Source organism: Natator depressus, chromosome 4 (genome assembly GCF_965152275.1).
Source record: "Natator depressus isolate rNatDep1 chromosome 4, rNatDep2.hap1, whole genome shotgun sequence".
Lineage (NCBI taxonomy): Eukaryota > Metazoa > Chordata > Testudines > Cheloniidae > Natator > Natator depressus.
The window spans coordinates 8133888-8153841 of NC_134237.1; the positions used below are offsets into that span (position 1 = coordinate 8133888).

At 44.0% G+C, this 19954-nt stretch overlaps 1 protein-coding gene across 1 annotated transcript in view; it reads right to left on the reverse strand.

Moving 5' to 3' along the window:
• Window positions 1-5451: 5451 nt before the first annotated feature.
• EPHA5 (EPH receptor A5) overlaps window positions 5452-19954 on the reverse strand; it is a 375690-nt gene continuing 361187 nt past the window's right edge. The window contains exon 18 of the mRNA XM_074950322.1: window positions 5452-5966. Coding sequence (XP_074806423.1) covers window positions 5957-5966 — 10 coding nt within the window. The 3' untranslated portion in view covers window positions 5452-5956. The remainder of the gene's footprint in view (window positions 5967-19954) is intronic.

Consider the following 19954-nt stretch of genomic DNA (forward strand, 5'->3'; position numbering starts at 1 on the left):
GCCTAGGTTGCTTTGCAAGAGCCCCTGTTAGAGAAAGATACAAAGGGCTTCCTAGAGTTAGCAAGGAACCCTAGTACAATGACTTAAGCATGGGACCATCCCATCTTCTCTAGCCAAAAAAGAAAAGATCCCCCATCTTTGACAGTACAAGCAACAAGCCAATTCATTGTCTATGACACTGAGAGCAAATAACACTCACCAAACTATCAGACCTAAAATTGCATCATAGGTAAAGACCTTGCAGTTGTCCAGTATCAGATAATTTGACACGATTTTGTGATTGTCTCCATTTCCACTGTCCGTATCCTGCTTCTTCTCCATACATATAAACATCCCTTTAGATAGAGCTTCATAAATATCAAAGCTAGAAGGGACCATTGTGGTCATCTGCTCTGACCTCCTGTACAACACAGTCCAGAGAGCTGCCCCAAAATAATTCCTAGAGCAGATCTTTTACAAAAAACATCCAACCTTGATTTAAAAATGGTCAGTGATGGAGAATCCACCATGCCCCCAGTAAATTGATCTAATGGTTAATTACTCTCTCAAAAATTTTCACCTTATTTACAGTCTGAATTTGTCTAGCTTCAACTTCCAGCCATTGGATCATGTTATACCGTTCTCTACTAGACTGAAGAGCCTGTTAAATATTTGTTGCCCACGAAGGTACTTAGCGACCATAAGCAAGTCACCTCTTAACATTCTCATCCTGCTTGTGTGTTATATCCCTTTCCCCAGCTCATGTCTGTCTTGCCTATATAGACTAAGCTCTGAAGGGCTGGACAGTTTACAACTATTTGTACAGTGCCTAGCACCAGGGGGGTCCCATTCTTCTTTGGTCCCTAGAGACTAACATAACAAATATGATAATCAATCATCAGCATCATCCTGCTCTCATTAGCTAGCTTTGCATAAAGAAGTTAACTAAAGAATCCAAACGGTGTTCTGAATAGCTACAAAACATTGTTCCACACTCCACAGCATCGTCAAAGGAGGAGAAAAGTTATAGAAACGGATTGGATTGCAGTAGTCCTTGTCAAATGAAATGAGAAATTATTTGGGGGGGGGAGAAGGCTGGGGGGAGAATGGAAATTGAAAAACATCTTTAATATTTATGAACTTTGCAGCTATCTCTCTGATACCAATGCAAATGCTGTGGATGCTGTCTCCTCATCCAGTCCTGACATTTACGGAACAGAGTTCTGTTATTTGACCTCCCTCTGTAAACATTGACATTGCATTCCCATGTATAATAGATTTCAGTCTGTTTTACCGCAGTCGAATGTTTCCACTGGGAACGTTATTACTTATTATGGCTGGAAATGCACCTACACCAGCTGTGAGGCTAAACATAAAAAAAAACAAACCACCAGCCTAAATCCCGGAGTCTCTTAACAGACCTCTGCTGCCTTATTGCCATGAAGCCAACATTTATCCTGAGATGCCAGGAAGGAAAGAAAAAAAAAATCTCACAACCTTTTATCTTCCTTGGATAAAGACTCAGAATTCTTCTGCCTTTCTCTTTAATCAGTTACCTTCTTCTAAGGGTTCTTAGCTGTATCAGACTCAATGATTACATCTAAACTCCGAGAAATACAAAAGGATGGGGAAACAGGCTTATGCATTCAACCCAGGTTTGTGGTTAAGACACTGGACTCAGGAGAACTGAGTTTAATTCCTTACTCTGCCAGACTCTCTTCATGACCTTGGGCAAAGCCACATTTTCAAGAGTTCAGTGTTCTGTTTAGAACAAGCACAGAGGGAAGTTTGATTAAAAAACATAAAATACTTTTGATGGAAGGTTGCGACGTAACACTACTTAATTTCTTAGAATCCAGAACCCTACACATACAGAAACTGAAAACAGAGAGAGACAAAACAGGCCGCTCCCTAAAGCAAAGGCACAATTCATCCTGCCTTGCTCCAGGCTGGTTTTTTGCCTTCTGACTGCACAAGATCCAGATTGCACACTGTCTTACAGAGACCCGCAGCCTGCAAGCAGGACCAGGAAACCCCTTATAAAACTTTAAAAGATAGCTTGTAATTTTAAACAGTTTTCAATACACCACATGCAGAAGATTCCATTGTTCTCAGTGGGAGCTGCCGTGTGCTGAGTAGTATGGAAAAAGCTAAGCGTTATTTCTCTGTGGCTCAGTTTCTCATTTTAAAATGTTAATAAAATTACTTCATTTCTTCCTTCGCTGTCTGCTGAGATTGTAAACTGTTTGGGACAGGGATAGTCTCTAAGTGTATCTACACTGCCCAGAAGAACGGTTCCTCAGTCTTGGTTTGAGTCTCTAGTTGCAGACCTCCAAAATAGGGTGGTGCAGGGGGGAGGACTAGACTTCTGAAGGCATTTCCCCAACTCTTACCTAAGGCTGGAAAAAAAAAAAACCCTTTTTCCACAGCACGTAGGGTTTTTTGTTTGTTTGTTTGTTTTAAACACACACACACACACACACACAGTTAACACTAATTTTGTTGCATTGCTTTTCACTTCTGCACTTAGTGATTTAAGCCAGAACTGGGAACAAATATAATTGAATTCTGCAGGAGAGGCGGTTTCTGACGGTAATTCTGGAGAAATAGAAATACCCTAGGAAAGCATCTTCAGTCCCATTTTGCAGAACCAAGAGGTTCAGAGACACTTCAGACCAACATTCAGGCTGATCATTTTAAAGCTGTATAAGAGATTTGGCTGGATTAATTTTAATGGGAATTGGGCATCCAAACCCCTGTGGCAGCTTTGAAAAACTGCAAGTCAAAATATCAGTTCATCCAAATCAAGCCTCCAGACCTTTGGGGATTTGCCCAACCCTGCCTCCTTAGCATTCATCTAACCCACATATGATCGCACCTATAACAAGTACTACAGAATTCTCCAGCAATGGAACAAGACAAGACACGGCAATAACTTTGTTGTAATGAGAACTGGCGGGTGTCACCGTGCCTTCGCGGCTCATAACTGAGAATACCAATTTCAGGACAAACTGCTGAGAAATAGGGCAGATACCCCAAAATTGGTGGTTATTCTCCCATAAGATATACCAAACCAGCAACAAAAGTAAACTTTTGTTTCACCACACTGGCTAACAAGAACTCAGAAAAGTCGTCTTGTAGCGCGGCGACATCTCACCAGCGCGGCGCCTCCTGCTGGTCATTTGTGAATTAGCTCTTTTCCAGCATACGACGCGCCCTCTGCAGGCCAGTGTCTCGCCTGCCCCTGGTCCCATGTCCCTCTCGGACACCGGTGCCCCTTTCCCTGGGGTTCTGCCCCTGAAGTACCCCCACACTTTGGGTCTCCCCTCCCAGGGGAACCCCCAACCCTCTAAACCCACCTTGCCTCAGTGGCTACTAGCCCCACTCACTGGGGCAAACTGCAGAGTCTGTAGTGGCCACTTATCATTGGCAAGGAGGTTGGACCAGCTGCCTCTGCTTCTGCCTATCCCCGGGCTGCACCTCTGCAACCCCCAGTACCTCTGTAGGTGTTCAACAAGGCCTGCAGCCTGGGATTTTACCAGGCTAGAGCTCCCCAGCTCCCTTGCCCTATTCCCCAGCACTGCTCCAGTTCCGGTACCTTCGTCTCAGGCAGCTAGCCCTTCCCACTCCAGGACTAGAGTGAGACTTCTCCAGCTTCTGGCCCACAGCCCCCTTACCAGGGCCAGCTGGGCCCTAATTGAGCTGGTCACAGCTGTGGCTGTTTCCCCAATAAACGTAGCTTTTCCCAGCCGCAGCCTTCTCCAGGGCTGCTTTTAACCCCTGCTTACTGGAGTGGGGCAGCTGCCCCACTACAAGTCTCCTTAGGCATTCCAGTCCTTGTAATCACCACCAAAAAACACTAGACTTAAAGATGAGTGGTTCTTTAAAACCAGTTTCATCAAACAAAAGGGTCTTCTGATCCGAAAGGACCAGCCACATACCCAGGATAATATACAACTCAGATCTTACCCAAAAATCACACTGTTGCCAATCCTTTAGTATTTAAAATGTAAAGGTTTATAAAATGAAAGAAAGAAAGGTGTGAGTTAAAATTGGTTAAAGGAATCAAATACATACAATAATTGCAAAGTTCTTGGTTCAGGCTTGTAGCAGTGATGGAATAAACTGCTGGCCTGGTAAGTCTCTGGTTGCTTCCGAATCATTGGAAGGTCCTCAGTCTCTTGGCTAGAATGCTCCCATTAGAATAAGTTCATAGTCCAGAGGTCTGAGCAGGAAAGAGGCAAAATGAAAATGTTTCCAGGGCCTTTTATAGCTTCTGTCAAGTGAAGGGAGTCCCATTGTTCTCACTGTGGAAAATTACAGGTACAAGATGGTGTTTGGAGTCACGTGGGCAAGTCACAGGTCCATGCATGATTTCGCTTAGTCATAGCAGAAGCCATTACCTATACTCCAGATGGAACATTCACAGGAAAGTTCATTAAGTGAGTTAAGTGTTCTTTGATGGGCCATTTAATTTGAATAGTTCCTTCACAATGTGCTGGCTAAACACCTTGTTGGTGTTTTCACAGGAGCAAACATTTGAAATACAGGTACAGAGCCAATACTCATAACTTCAAATACAAAAATGATACAGGCATACAAATAGCATAATCCTATTCGGAAAATCATAACCTTTCTACAGACACCTTACTTGACATACTTTATACAAGATTTGTTGCAATTATATAACAGTGATAGCAACAATGATCTACCTCGTCATATTTTAATCCAGTAACGTCACAGTGGGAAATACTGTTCGCTCAGTCCAGCCCCTGATTCAATTCAAGCAGGGACATTCAGGCAACTTTCTGCTCTGAAGGAATGTCTGGAGAGCAGCTTTAATTCATGTCAATGCTGGCACTCGGATGCAAATGAGGAAATTCATACATTGGCACAGTCACCCCAAACACACTGGCTTTTGGGGTTTGAGAGCAATTCTGCTAAGGGGCATGAAAAGAGCAGAAGAGTGGGGAAACCAGTGACTCCTGTGCCAGCCACATCAGCCCCAACATAAGGGATTTGCCAGGTGAGACAGATGGACCAAGGAAATGGAGGAGCAGAGTGCCGCCATATTCATTCTGCAATGTTGTAAGGTATATCAGCCCTTAGTTTGTCTGACTCGAGCTGGGGCTGGGCTGGTCCGCGTAATCCACTCCCCATCGCCCCATGTGCTGAGTGCAGTTCACACACAGGGAAGAACTGAGCCCCTTGATTGCCTCAGGCTAGGCTGTGCCTTTCAGGCACAGCCCATCTCCCAGGGTGGTGGGGGGCTTGTCACCCCCCTGGGGATCAGCAGGTGTCATCCTGCCTCAAATTCATAGAGTTTAAGGCCACAAGCGACCACCACATCCTCTAGTCTGACCTCCTGTGTGTCACAGTGCTTCCCAGAGCAACCCAGTCACTCTGTGAAGAGACTACCTTCTCCCCCACACAATTGGCCAGGCCATCGGACATAATATGGGGTAGATTCCCTGCTGTGCAGAGAAGTCTGCTCTTCTTCTTGTTCAATTGATAGAGGCATCAATTCAGCCAAGTATTTCATGACATGCTTAAGTCTCATTAGTGTTTGGGGCAGCAGTCTGCTCTCTTCTTCTCTGCCATTACAGCACCTAGCACAAGGAGCTACCGCAATATCAACTATGTTAGTAGTAGCTTTTCTCTTAATAGGGATGGACTTAAGCCTGCTCTCAAGTTAAGCACATGCTTAAATGCTTGGCTGAACTGGTGTCAATGAGAGGATTACAGTCCAGCAATCTGGTACCCTAACAGTATTAAGCTCACTACAGTTTGCAGGGTGGGGAATTAAATAAAAAGGCACCATTAAAAAATACTTGAGATATTTGAATTTCAGTCAGACGTTAAAGAAAAATACACTGCACTTACCTGGCTCCGGGTCAGCAGCCATCTGTAGCCAGCATCTGTTTTGTTTAAGTTTTACCTTTTAAACTTGCAGATCTAGCGGTTCCATTCCTTCTTCCTAACAGCCCCTGTGGGAAAAGAGGACCAGCATGGTTTTTCCCCCAGATTTTTTTTTAACAATCTGGATCTCTCAATAACTCCTCCCAAGAAGGATCCCTCAATTGGAAAGCATCCTCAGGAATTACCTTTTATACTTTGATTTTACGCAGGTTCTCTCCCCCCCAAGTCATTGTGGGAGAAACCTTTGCTATGGAGTGCCACAGCTTATATGCACTGGTAAAAATGCTTCCCATGCTATGGTCAACCCGATCTTCCCCCCATTATCATATCGTATATCCTCGCTTAAAAGGGAAAATGGCAGTGTAAATCCTAAAAGAAGCCGACACATGGGCAGTATTTCAAAAGCATCTGTGCTTTCATGTTTTGGTATGTCTGGTAACTTTTATACCATGGAAGCTCTCGGGTGGCTGCCTAGAATCCTCGGTCTTGCAACTTGCTTCAAACAATTTGCAGATATGAAAAATATCCTCATTAAAGAAGCATTTCAGGATACTTAGCTTAGGAGCCAATTACCTCGTTTGGGTCAATATCAAATTTTGCTAAATAGCTTAGCTTCTTCACCTACCATTCAGATTTATGCTTTTCTCCTGCATATCCAGGCTTTAGTGATATTCTTCTTAATAGAGTATGAGGGATATAGTTTCTATCATAGTATGAAGAAATATATATGTGTGTATATATACACGTGCATTGTATATATGTAGAAATGATTGGCTATTTTTATCAAAACATTTTGTTTTTTAATGAAAAGATTCCTTAAAAATTAAAACCTTCACAGAAATTGTCAATTTCAGCTAAATTTCATTTTGGAAGAAACCTGAAACAAAGGGGTTTGATGGAGAAGCGTCCCATTTCAACATTTTCAGAAGGGAACGCTTCAATGTTTCTTCTTGAACCAACTTTTCCAAATGACAGGTTTCAGAGTAACAGCCGTGTTAGTCTGTATTCGCAAAAAGAAAAGAGGACGTAGCTTTCGTGAGCTTTCGTGAGCTGCAGCTTATGCTCAAATAAATTGGTTAGTCTCTAAGGTGCCACAAGTACTCCTTTTCTTTTTTCCAAATGAAATTCAGTGGGTGGTTTTTTGTTTTTGTTTTTTAGTATCAAAGAACTTTTTCAAAACCTTTAAAGAAGGACAAATTCAGATTTAAAATGTTTTGATTTCATTGTAATGAAACATTTTGAGTGATCCTCAAAGCCCTCATGTTTCAGTTTGGCTGTGCTTACGTAACCATTTTCTGCCTTATTTAAGCATGGACATCTGAAAGAGAATATAGATGCTTCTTGGAGTCTCATTCGAAACCATATGAGACCAAAAAGGCTACCACTGATGAGGAGGGAGAGGAGATGCTTCGTGGGTTTGGAACTTTGTCTTCTTGGCTTCATTGAGAAGGAATCTCTCCTGAACTTGTGAGAGAAGAGGGGAAATATGGGAAACTGAGTCTGACATAGGGAAAGGGTGATTTAAATGACTACAGATTTCTAATCATCCTCCTTGAAACTCTTACAAACATCTCTGGTTTTCACCTGAGAATACCAGTTTAATTCAAGATAAACCGGATTTGCTCTGAGCTTGCTCCAGTTTCCATCTCTCTAGTGGGAGGCCGGAAGACCTTTCATGTTCTTCTGCCAAGTTTCCCTCTTCCAATTCCATCCTCCCTTTGTAGTCCCTCCAGGTAGAACTACACAGAGCAACAGTGTATGTGTTTCAAATTAGAAGTTAGAACTTTCAGCCTTATGGCATTTTCTGGAGTATTTCTCTTTGCGGGAACCGTGTTTCTCAGACTAGAAAACCACCTTTTATCCCTCAGAAAAAAGCTTCCACAGATTGAAATTTATTGGCTGACTTCAGCCTCTCCAGTGATTAGAATTTTCTTTCTACGCTGTTATTCTCGGGTATTGCTGGCCTGTTCCTATACCCCGGGGGAAGAGGAGGGGGTGTTCACTTCGAAAAAGCAATCAAAACATCTTTGCTGGAAAAGATTTTACCAGAAGGCTCAGAACTGACTATAACAGCTTATGATAGAAAAACAATGTTTAATTCGCATCTACTCCTATGCAACTCTCTGTCCTGCATATTGTAATCAATATGCATTTGTTTTATGTTTTTAAGTTTCTAAAGATTGTGGCAATCTAATCATTAGTTCTTTATGGAATCTATTGTCTCTTTTCTCTGTTGATATGCATTCTGGAATTGCAGGAGGAGGTGGTTTCTTCTAAACTTAAAACCTCATAAAACTCCAAACTGAGCAAGAAAAAATTCCCTAGGCCTTTGAGGCAAAAGCAGCCCAAGAGACAGTGAAACTTGACAACCTTACAAATCTGCTGGAGATGAATATTGCTGCTTTGTGACACTGAGGAGTCAAAAGAGACACCTCATGGAAAAATGATTTCTCAGGATATAGGATGATTTTTCATCAGCTCTACTTCTACTGCTATGTCTGGGTGTCCTACGTGCACATTTTAAAAATATACATAATAGTCATTTAAGGCTAGACTCTGGCCCTGGCTATGCTGCCACACTTAGGACTATGAGGAGATAAAAAGTTTCCTTCCTCCACTGCATGAGTAAACTTGTATCATGAGTAGCAAAATTTTCAGTGTTGGGGTTTTTGTAGTTTTGGTGAAACCACAGAAATTTTCATCAACACTGGACATTTCCCACCAAAGCTTCCATTTTGATGAACACGTTATTTATTTTTATCGGAATAACGTTTTGAAGGAAATATTTTGACTAGCTCTGCTGAGAGCTAACAAAGGAGATTGGGTTCAAGCTCACTGGATGTCATGGACAGCAACCCAGCCCAGACTCACCCACACCTACTAAATACAATATACTCCAGCAGGGATCGGCAACCTTTGGCACACGGCCCGTCAGGGAAATCCGCTGGCGGGCCAGGGCGGTTTGTTTACCTGCAGCGTCCACAGGTTCGGCCGATCGCAGCTCCCACTGGCCACGGTTTGCTGTTCCAGGCCAATGGGGGCTGCGGGAAACGGCACGGGCTGAAGGATGTGCTGGCCGCCGCTTCCCGCAACCCCCATTGGCCTGGAACAGCGAACCGCGGCCAGTGGGAGCTGTGATCGGCCGACACTGCAGGTAAACAAACTGTCCTGGCCTGCCAGCTGATTTCCCTGATGGGCTGCGTGCCAAAGGTTGCCAATCCCTGTACTACAGCGTGACATTGCTGCAGTATGTAATGGGGTCAAACCTCTTACATATTCATGAGAAATTTTTGTTTCTTACTAGTGATATGAGAATAGTACTAAGGACATTCCCTCCGCCACCTTCTCCCCCTCCCCCATGGTATGTCTACACTGCACAGTAAGGTCAGGCTCTGACTCAGGTCTGAGCCCACCACTCCCTTCTGTCCACACACAGATCAGTTAGACTCCAGTCACCAAGCACTCAGGACTCGGCTCCTAAGACCCTGCTCGGGGGTGGGTGGGAGCCCAAGTCCTGCTGCGACTTGGGTCCAAGCCCTGTCATTTTGCAGTGTGGACACAGTGAGTCAAGCTGCAGACTCAAATCAGAAGGTCTGTTTAGCACAGCCTAGACACGTTAGCATGGCGGTGAGCCCAGGTTTAGAATGCAGTGTGGACGCTCAACCGCAGGCTTGGAAACACCAAGTCCACAAGTCCAGGTCCCAGAGACTGGGGCTTAGTGTACAGTGTAGACATACCCACAGAGTGCTGGTTAAATAATGCCAGGATTCTAGGGTCTAGCACTACCACTTAAGCCTAAGGTAATATCTGAAAGTCCTCCCTTAGGTTGCAGTGGCTTATGGTGCTGTGGGTAAAACTCACCTCATGTTTTAAGACCTCTACAATACTGAGTATAGGAAAAAAGAGTTGATAAGTCTGAATTTCCCTGGTTTTAGGACGGAACACAACATTTTAAACAAAAATAAACTAAGCATTATCATTTTGCATATCAATACAACGCCATGCTTTCATCCCTTGACAAGATGGTCATTATGTACATTAACTGCCAGCTGTGAAATTGTCTGCCACTCCTTATAAAGGAAAGCAAGGAAAATTTAAACAAAAAAAATCAATGTTTATTCTGTACTTAGGCAAATTCACAGAACAGGAATCTGCTCCAATTCACATTGCTGGAGAAATGGATCTTTTCATGGGCTCTCAGCACTGAGAAAGCATCCACTCATCATGGCATATCGAGTATCTGCCTGTTACCGAAAGCCCAGATTCCTTTCTACGTCTCTTGCCCTTGTTTGAAGTGTAACAATGCTTGGCAGTTCAGTGAGGTAGGGGCTGGTTTTTTTCCATTAAAAAAACCAAACACTTGCAACTCTCTCACATTTAATTCTGATGATAGTTTGTGGGGATAACTAAAATGTATTTAGCTTTTGCTTTCAAATGGGCCCCCAAATCCCATACAGGTGAAACTGGTGAATGGTGTTATTGAAATCAGAGAATGGCTGGGGCCACGTTTTGCTGAAACCCCTCTTCAGCCAGGCCTGCATATTAAGCAACCGTTGGCACTGAGCTCTCCCATTCTACTCTATATAGCTTTTAAAGGGTTATTTAATCTATTCTGTAATTATAGTTTGTTCCTCCAGAGTCCAGTCAGGGAAAGTCAAAGGGGCTCATCCTCGGTCTGGCCAGTCATCCTTATCTACTCCTAGGTTCTGACTGATAGATGATTCGGTCATAGCATTAAACACTCTGATAGCGATGAGTTCACCCACATTGTGATGAGAGAACAAGGAGCTGAAAGAAGAATGGAGGTCTACAGTTTGGGGATAAACGTAAAGCCACAGGGATATGAACGTACAAGCGGGCACTTAACCAAGTGGGTGTGTCTCATTCACTTGTTACATCATGTCTTATAGGCACTGACCCTGCAATTTACAAAGCACCAGCAGTCCTTTGCACCCAAACATTGTAAATTTCAGGGCTGGGGTTTAGAATGTAAGCTCTTCAGGGCAGAATATCTTTCCTATGTAGGTACATGTACAGCACTTCCTCTATCTGCTTGAGGCTCGTAGGTGCTTCTGCAATATAAATGTCAAACAAAAAAAAAGAATCTTAAGAGTAACAGAGCAATTATGTGCCTGATTCACCACTGAGATACTTTCATTTTACACAGATGTAACCCTATCAATTTCACTAGAGACCACAAACTAGAGTAATGCAGTAGCGAAACAGGGACAGAAAGGTCAGAGATGACTGAGGAACAATAATACCTTAGTTCAATAAGAGCGAGCTGTATGCAATAATAAAAAAACACAACTCTTGTACAGCACTTTTCATCAGCGGATCTCAAAGCACTTCACAATCTTTAATGGTTTTATTCTCCCCACACCCCTGTGAGCTAAGAGACAAATTCCTGGGCTATCCCATGGAGATCATGGTGCATCAGTCACCCAGCACACTTAACCATCTAGGCCATCAGGAGAAACACGCATTCCGCTTATTAATTCAGAGGACAGGATGCTCTTACTAGCTGGCCTTTTCCAGATTCTCCTTTTCACCAGTGTCACACCATCATTCCCACCTCTAGTGCCAGAATTCCAAGCGTGCAAAAAAGGATTGTTAATGAGCTGTCCACACCGGAATCCTGGAGTCACTTACTAAAATGGAGTACGCAGATTGGTAAATAGAGGTGTTATATTGTCCATGTTTACTTGCCTCCTTTCAACTTCCTGAGGAAAGTGGGATTTAATGAACTCTGAGGAGTATCTGAGTCACAAAGAGATAAAAATTCTGCTCTCGCTTAGCCTCAAAAAACCCCGGTGATGTCAGATTTAGTCCCTATATTATGGCAAAGAATCCCTCTTCTATGACATTGCCACTCTTCATGCCATGGAAAAAAAAAAGACAAAAAAAGACCAGACCTATCATTGCCCTATTTGTTTAAAATAACAGAACAGCATGTGGGACACTGTGGTTTCTCTAATCACTTCCATCCGTGCATGGTGAATTGAAATCCACTTCTGTCCTGTACATTCTGGTCTCCCAGGACAGGGCACTGACTTTTGAGTCATACACCAAGACCTGATGCTGATGTATTACACAAACTCCATCATCAGAACACCGTCACACGACCCATGTTTTAACAGCCATCCTTCTTTAGAGCAAAAGGTGCCACGGTGATGCATTACTCACCTGGATCTGTCAAAGAGCAGGCTTAGTTTAATAAGCATTCTGACTGATGCTGGCAGGCCAGATGCCAGCTCCTGCCAAGGTTGCAGGCATTAGCTAAGAACTGACAAACTTGTTAGGATATAGATATTCAGGCCTGTCTGTAAAGCCCTATACTCTAAGAATTTAGGTGTATTCTTATCACTTGGCTAGTTATAGAGGTATAAAAGAAAGAATCAAAATCACTGACTGCCGGTGTAAGGGCCTTCTCTTACTGTGACAGTCTGAGACCCTGTTCTTAGGTCAATGCCTTTGGCTAAGCAACAGAGGCAGCCATAAGATGGGAAGCGACCGGTCACCTCCTCACATTCCAAACTAGTCACACTGAAATCAGGTGCTATTGGGCTGTTAGGAATACAGTCCTGTCCTGATAGTGCCTATCGCCTCCAGAGAAAGGGAAGTGCCTAGAAGATGTAAAAGGAAACTTAGTTTGATAGCATCCTGTCTGGCAAGAACTCACTTATCAATAGCTGGGATGTGAAATCCTCACTGCTGTATTGTTTTGTCATTATAGTTCCCACTTTGCTATTGTTTGTCTGTATAATCTCTGTCTGGTTCTGTGATTGTTCCTGTCTGCTGTATAATTAATTTTGCTGGGTGTAAACTAATTCAGGTGGTGGGATATAATTGGTTACATAATCACGTTACAATATGTTAGGATTGGTTAGTTAAATTTCAGGAAAATGATCTGTTAAGGTATAGCTAAGCAGAACTCAAGTTTTACTATATAGTCTGCAGTCAATCAGGAAGTAAGGAGGGGGGGAAATGGGAACAGGGAATGGGGGTGGGGAAATTGGAATCCTGTTTTGCTAAGGAGGGGAATGGGAACAAGGACACAGGTAAGGCTCTGTGGTGTCAGAGCTGGGAAGGGGGACACTAAGGAAGGAAACTGGAATCATGCTTGCTGGAAGTTCACCCCAATAAACATCAAATTGTTTGCACCTTTTGGACTTCAGGTATTGTTGCTCTCTGTTCATGCGAGAAGGACCAGGAAGTAAGTGGGTGAAGGAATAAGCTCCCTAACAAAACTCATAGCTGGAGACCAGACCAGTTCACTTATGTGTTAGTGTTGCTCAAAATAGGTATTAGTCTTATAAGAAAATATATATGGTGTTTAAACTCTATAGAACGTTTATAAGTTGCTCCATGCATTCCTCTTATTTGTCATGTCTGTATTCCATGCTAAAAGGAAATATGGAAGGTTTGCTCTGTAACTTTGAAAATGTTTGCTCTAAACTTGTGAACCCAGATGGGAAGAGTGTTTCCTCCCCCTCCTTCCCCCATTCAGAAGAACCATAAAAAGCAGATGGGGCACCAAGGAACAGTGCAATAACAAAAGATTGGTTAACAGCCCTATCACACCTTGGAAATGCTACGTGCAGGGAAGCTCCTCGTGTGGACTTGAAAATAAATGAAGGAAATAAAACAAAACCAGGAAAATTTTCCATCCACTTTCCTGTTTGAACTCTCACAGGACCAGAGACCCCAAATTGAAGCCTGAGATCCCCCAGAGGCTACCTCCTGGGTCTGTCTTGATTTGACAAGATCACTGCAACTCTGTCACTCTTAGGATTTACATTGCATTCATTTGTGTGTATCTGTTCGCTTGCTTTAGCCTGTAAATAACTTTCTTATTTCTTTTCCTAGTTAACAGCCCGTTATATAGTTTATTATAGGACTGACTACAGGCTTTGTCTTTGGTGTAAGATCTAGGGTACCAATTGATCTGGGGTCAGTGACTGGTCTCTTGCGACTGGAAGCAACCTGAATGTGGTGTGATCTTTGGTTTAAGTGACCATTTATCACTAAGTCCAGTTTGCCTGGGTGGCAAGATAGACTAAAGAGTCAAAGGGGACAGTCTGTGACTCCATGGTAAGACAGTTATAGTGATCCAAGAATTCACATTTGTTACTGGCTTGGCAAAATCTAATTATGGAATATACCACCAGCGTGGTGATATCTGCCCAGGTTTTGACAGTCTGCCCTGAGGTAGGCACTGATGGTCGTGAGCGCCTCCAGACAGGGAGACACTGATATTGTCCTATCAGAGTACATACATCCTGATGCAATGCCCTAGATGCTTGTTTTGTCCTGTTATCTGATGGGGAGGGAAAGAACTCCCTTGAATGCCTGGCATATAAAGATAACATTGTACTCCATCATTTATGGATGAACGAGATCACACTTTTAAAGCCTTAACTTTGATTTGATAAAGCATCTCATTTCTGTTCTATACTTTTACAGCCTTTCTCTGCACTGTCAATTTTCTCTCTCGCATGCAATGAAGAAATTTTAGTGGCATACAGTAAACATTCCCTCTGAATGTAAAAGTGAACAAACACAGCCCCATAAAAATAACATTTCAATATATAATATTTACTGCCTTGTCTTTTAAATATCAGCTCTGTTGCGGTTGATTGATAGTGTCACTGCATCAGGAAATAAACACTGATGCCCCCAGGTTTTCGTGGAATTAGGTTCCTTTTCAGGTGATTTATTTTACCCGTCATGCTACAATGAACAAACTAAAGCCATCCAGAGTAGCCCATGAGTTATTTCTTTTCATTCTAACTTACCTGTTTGGGGACCTGTCATAAAGGGACATGCTCCCTCTTCCTCTGACCACATGTCCGGGCTCTGCAGCTGTACAGATCTAGGTAGATCAAAGTCTTGAAGGGCTAGTTAACAAGGCCCAGATCCTCAAACATACTTAGGCACCTAAATCCCATTGATTTCCACTGGAGTTAGGCACCTAAATACCTTTGGGGATCTGGGCCCAAGTCCATTCAAGTTTCTGTATAGGCTGGGCTTGGATTGCAGATCTGCACAAGGAAGCCAGCACTCCCTATTGACTCACGTGCAAGGTGGAGTAAGCAGGTGCTGCATTCCTGGTTACTACCTCCCAGAGGCAGGAGAGCGGAGAGGGGCAGGAAGTATGCAGCCTTTTCTTTGCCGTGACTCACTGGCCACCACAGCTGAGCTGCCATGGAGGCGTTGTCAGAATTTACTGCTGGTGCAGGTCAGCTGCAGATTATTAACCCCACGAGGAAGAAGTAGTGAGGAAACAGACAGGATCTGACACTGGATTTGGGGAGATCCTGTTACGTGGATAATGGGAACTTTCACAGTTGCGTTAAACAGGATTAAAAATGAACTTAGATTGGATATAAACCACCATGTTTCAGGGCATAAGCCAACAGGAGTTGGGAAGAAACTTCTCCTATGATCAGGTTATTCCTTGACCGTGTACTCCAGGGTTTCTAGCATCTTCCTGTGAAGCATCTGGTATTGGTTGCTACCAGAAACAGGATGCTGAGCTAAATGAACCGCTGGTCTGATCTGGAATGGCAATCACATTTCCACTAGGCTCTGCTCCCAGCTGATGGCACCTTCCTCAGCTACCTCCAAACCCTGGTTGGGAATTGGCTGCAGAGGCCCTTGGCTGTTGTGTGCTGGCATGGTGGGGCCTAGGGAGACAGAACAGCCTGGTACAGCAAATCATCCCCTTCATGGAGCACCAGCAGGAATCGCCACCCCTCCATTATCGAATGAAACCTTCCAAGGTCTGCCCAGGACTAGGAACTAGAGCTGTTCAGAATCTTGTCCAGGAAAATTTATTGGTTAACAAAAATGAGGTTTTGTTGAAAACACAATTTTTGTGGAAAAAAAATATCCTTTTTGATCTCTATATATTCAATGTAAAACCTTTTTGTTGAAAATTTTCACCAGGGTCAAGAATACACCACTTCCTGACTTGCTCTGTGATTAGCCAGAGGCTGATGGGACACAGCAGCAAGAAAGCTATGTACAACCTGATGGCTGAGTCACGCAGCCCTTCTCCTTTGTCTCCCCCGTTTCCTGAAGGTAGGAACATGTATTTTGAGCACCGACTGGATCTCGCTCACCCGTCACGTTCACAGTGTCTTTTGCTGTGGTAGCAGAAGCACCGTTTTAAAGGCCAGATCCTCAGCTGGTGTAAATCAGTGTCGTTCTGCTGAAGTCACCTGCTGAGGATCAGGCCCCTGATGCTGAGAGTGTTCCCATTTGTTAAGTGCAATAATGTTATTGTTCAGAGGGTCTGGCTGAAAATGATGCTATTTACTAGAAGATCTGTGTCCCCATTTGGTCGTCTGCCTACAGTCATGTTATTTCATCAGTGGAAAGGTCGAACAGTTTGCACTTTCGATGCAGACAGCCTGCTGTTTGCATTGGTAGCCAATAATACCAGGCTTGTCTGTGTTTTTCTCCTTAATGATATGACTCTCTCCATCCGATCCCATACACTGGCCAGCTGGCTACATCTGATTTCAAGGTCACATAACTGGGTGGTGGCCAATGCTTTCCCCAGACTTTTATATGGTCTCAGTATTCCTCCATCCCTGTCATCCGCGCCAGCCAGCCTCAGTCAGTCTTGCTCCCCAGGCATCAGACCAACCACAGAATAGGCATTTTAGAGTTAGATCTCCACCAAGGGTCAGCTTTAAATGGGACTAAAATCAAATAAGCCATGATTTCCCAATCCACATGGGTCCAGGTTAGCCACAAAGCCACTTGCAATTCAGCTCCCGGTTCTGAGGCTCAAATAAACCAGAAAACTAATCAGTGGCATGTTTATGCAGCATAAAAATAAACCGTCTGTAGCTGTTCGGCTCGAAACGTAGCTACTGAGGAAATGCTTCCCCTCTTTCCTTTAGGACACCAACTCCTCATTCGCTTGGCTGTTACAGAGATGGGAGATTGCACTGGAAAAACAATTGCATCCAAGCCTGTGGAGACTAGACCCCAGCACGAGGCCATTTTTGATGGATGGCGAGATTTCAGCCAGGGGAGAGTTTGACAAATTGGTCATTTCATCCCAGGCAAGTCTACAAAAACTCAGCAATAATGCCACTGACGTGGGGTCTAGGAGTAGAACCCTGCTCGTTTTACAGCACCTGAGGGTCTGGCCTACTGGGATCACTGGAGCCGCGTGCAATTTACACCAGCTGAGGAACTGGCCAACTGACTTCAATGAAGCTATGCTGATTTACACCATCTGAGAATGTGACCTTTTACATCTGGGGGAAAAAGACTTCCTCATCTCTCAGAAACCCTTATGATACTATTTTAGGGCTTATAAAAGTTGTCCTCCAGTGATGGAGATGTAGCTAGGGAAATATATTGGGGGATTTTTCTGCAATTGGATTTTTAACTTTTATATTCTCCTTCCTTCTTTCCTTTTGATCTGATTCTTAATTCACCAGGAATTTACCCAGGCTATTCCATTAGGGGAGGATTCACAAAGGTATTTAAGCACCTAACTCCTACCGAAATCAGTAGGAGTTAGGCATCTAAATACCTTTGGGAGTCTCACCCTTACAGCTCAGTTAGCCCCATGCAATCCAGCCTAGATAAGGGGGTAGCACGTAGTCACGCTATCCCAGGAGCAGAGCCTGTATCAGAGCATGGCTCTTCATAAATGTGCCCATTGTACATAGTGGCTGAGAATTTCAAAGACACCTCAGTGGGGGAGAGGGGTGAGACAGCCAAATCCCCTTGAAAATCATTGGGCACCTAACTCCCTTTGTCTGCTCTGAAAACTCCAGCTTCAATCCAGGGTTTCACAAATCCCTACTGGGAATATATTTGTCATGGTTATGTGCTAAGGATGAGGAACACACTAAGTATTCTCCTGCTACCTCCTTCTACAGGACTGGAATCCATTGGTAATGAGCCGTACAGTGACAGACACAGCCAGCCTTTGAGGCCCTGCAATACTCATGGCGTGAGGCCTCCCTGACTTGAGAGCGCTATACATGTAAAGGGTCATCCGAGTTCTTCCCTTTTCTTAAAGCAAATTTCTAGCCCTTCTTCTGGGGCAATCAGCCTTAAAAAAGGAATCCACTGCCGAAAGTTTGCCAGCATTTTCCGAAAGATCATACGTGAGATTCTGTGCTACGCCCCTAATTCACAGGCATCTTTGTGCACTCTGGGAGTGGAGAGGCCCCCTGCATAACCAGGACAGCCCTGGGGGCTTGTCTAATTTAGGGCAGCCTCCCTAGACTGCCTGGTAGGCCACACAGCTGCCTGGGGTCTCTGTAGCACAGGATGCTGCAGCCCCACTGCCAACAAACTCCTCCCACCACGTAGCCCCACCTCGTGCACACCCCCTACACCGGGGTCCTCTGAGGGCAGCCTGATAGTTGTCTTCCACTGTACCTAGCCGGGACTCTTCCCCTGGCCAGATGCAAGGTTTTTTGGGCCCCTCTGCACTGTGCTGGCCCTTTTACTTGGCATAAAGGGGCTGCAGAGGGTGCTCACTCACCCTGTGAGTTATTCCTGGTCATCCTATAGGACAGGTGAACCTATGAATCCCTGCATCACAGAGATTTCGGAGCGATCCCTAGATTAAGTCACAGTTGTAGGGGCCGTGTCACTCGGCCTGAAGCTAGCCTGTTCTCCCCCCAATTGGTTGCCTTCACCCAATAAGGTGGAAAGGGGATTTTCTAGAACACCCAGTGGAGTTAGACACCCCCTTCTCACTATGCTTCACTGGGAGCTGGGCACCTAACTCCCTTAGTGACTTTTGAAATCCCCATCCTTACAGTTTAAGTGGCTGAGAATCAAAATCATGCAGCAGACAAAGCACATGACTGAGATCCAGGGACTCCTGCATTGTCACCCTCGCTCTGACACCAATCCTTCTAGAGCCTCAGTCAGGTTATTTAATCTTCCTCCATATATTTCCTCTTTGCTAATCTGGGATGTCGAAACAATTAGTAGATAGTTATATAGATTACACAAAATGCCCCTTTGGTTAAGAACCAAGAAGACGCAGACACTGGACAGATCCCCTGTTTACCTCGGGGTTACACACACACACCCCCTAGTTTCTTAACGGACCAGAGTTAGAGGGATTTCTTTTTGAAGTCTGAACGCAAAGAGATTCAAACTCCTTTAATGCAGATGTTTCCTGCAAAGTGTCACAATTTTTGTTGTTTTCTTTTTGTTTTTAAAAAAACTTGAGAGCGAAACAAAGTGATCGAGACTTACTTGTCCCACTGCGGCTTTGTCAAGGGAGGAATGAAAGTTCTGCTAATAGGGAACATTAGGGGGAAATGACAAGTGATTCAGACACGCAGATGATTACACCTTTTCACATGACACTCATTGCTTTGCGCTCAGGGAAACTGTCACAGTCCCCAGAGAAGTCTCTAATTTTCCAGTGTTTCCTGCCGACTCTGTGCATTTTGTTTTATTTCACCTGTCACTGTGGGTTCCAAATGAGCATTTACAGCACATTACGGAAGTTGTTCTTACAGCGGTGGGAAAAGGCATTTAGGACAGGGTAGAACTCAGTAGTTTCTGCCAATAGGGTTCCGTGTTAGAGCTGGTTTCTGTACAGCGAGTGTAGCCTTTTTTAATTATATGCATCAGCCAGCATCTTCCTACCACCGGTATAATGAGTACACCACAGCCCCCACTCAGCGTTCTCTCTGGAAGTGGAGAATTGGAAGAATCTCCTCATAAACACGTCCACTCGTTGTGTTAGTCACGTGTCCTGCGTGCTCTCCCATCTCTTCGCTGCTTTCTGCTTTGTAAGAACACATTCTGTTCCACCCCACGCCTAACTTCCAGAATCGATTTAGCATCACAGCTAAAAAACCTACAGTACAAGAACCGTAAACTTACACTGTCGAGTGCTCCAAAGTTAGGAAATGGTTACGTGTGCAATCTTCATAGGGCCAGCTTGTGAGTGCCCATTGTGACACAGTCATTAATTACATAATTGAATACTATTTTTTTCCTCTGAACTCCTGCCTCATTTAGTAAGCAAGATGGAGGATGAAGAAGG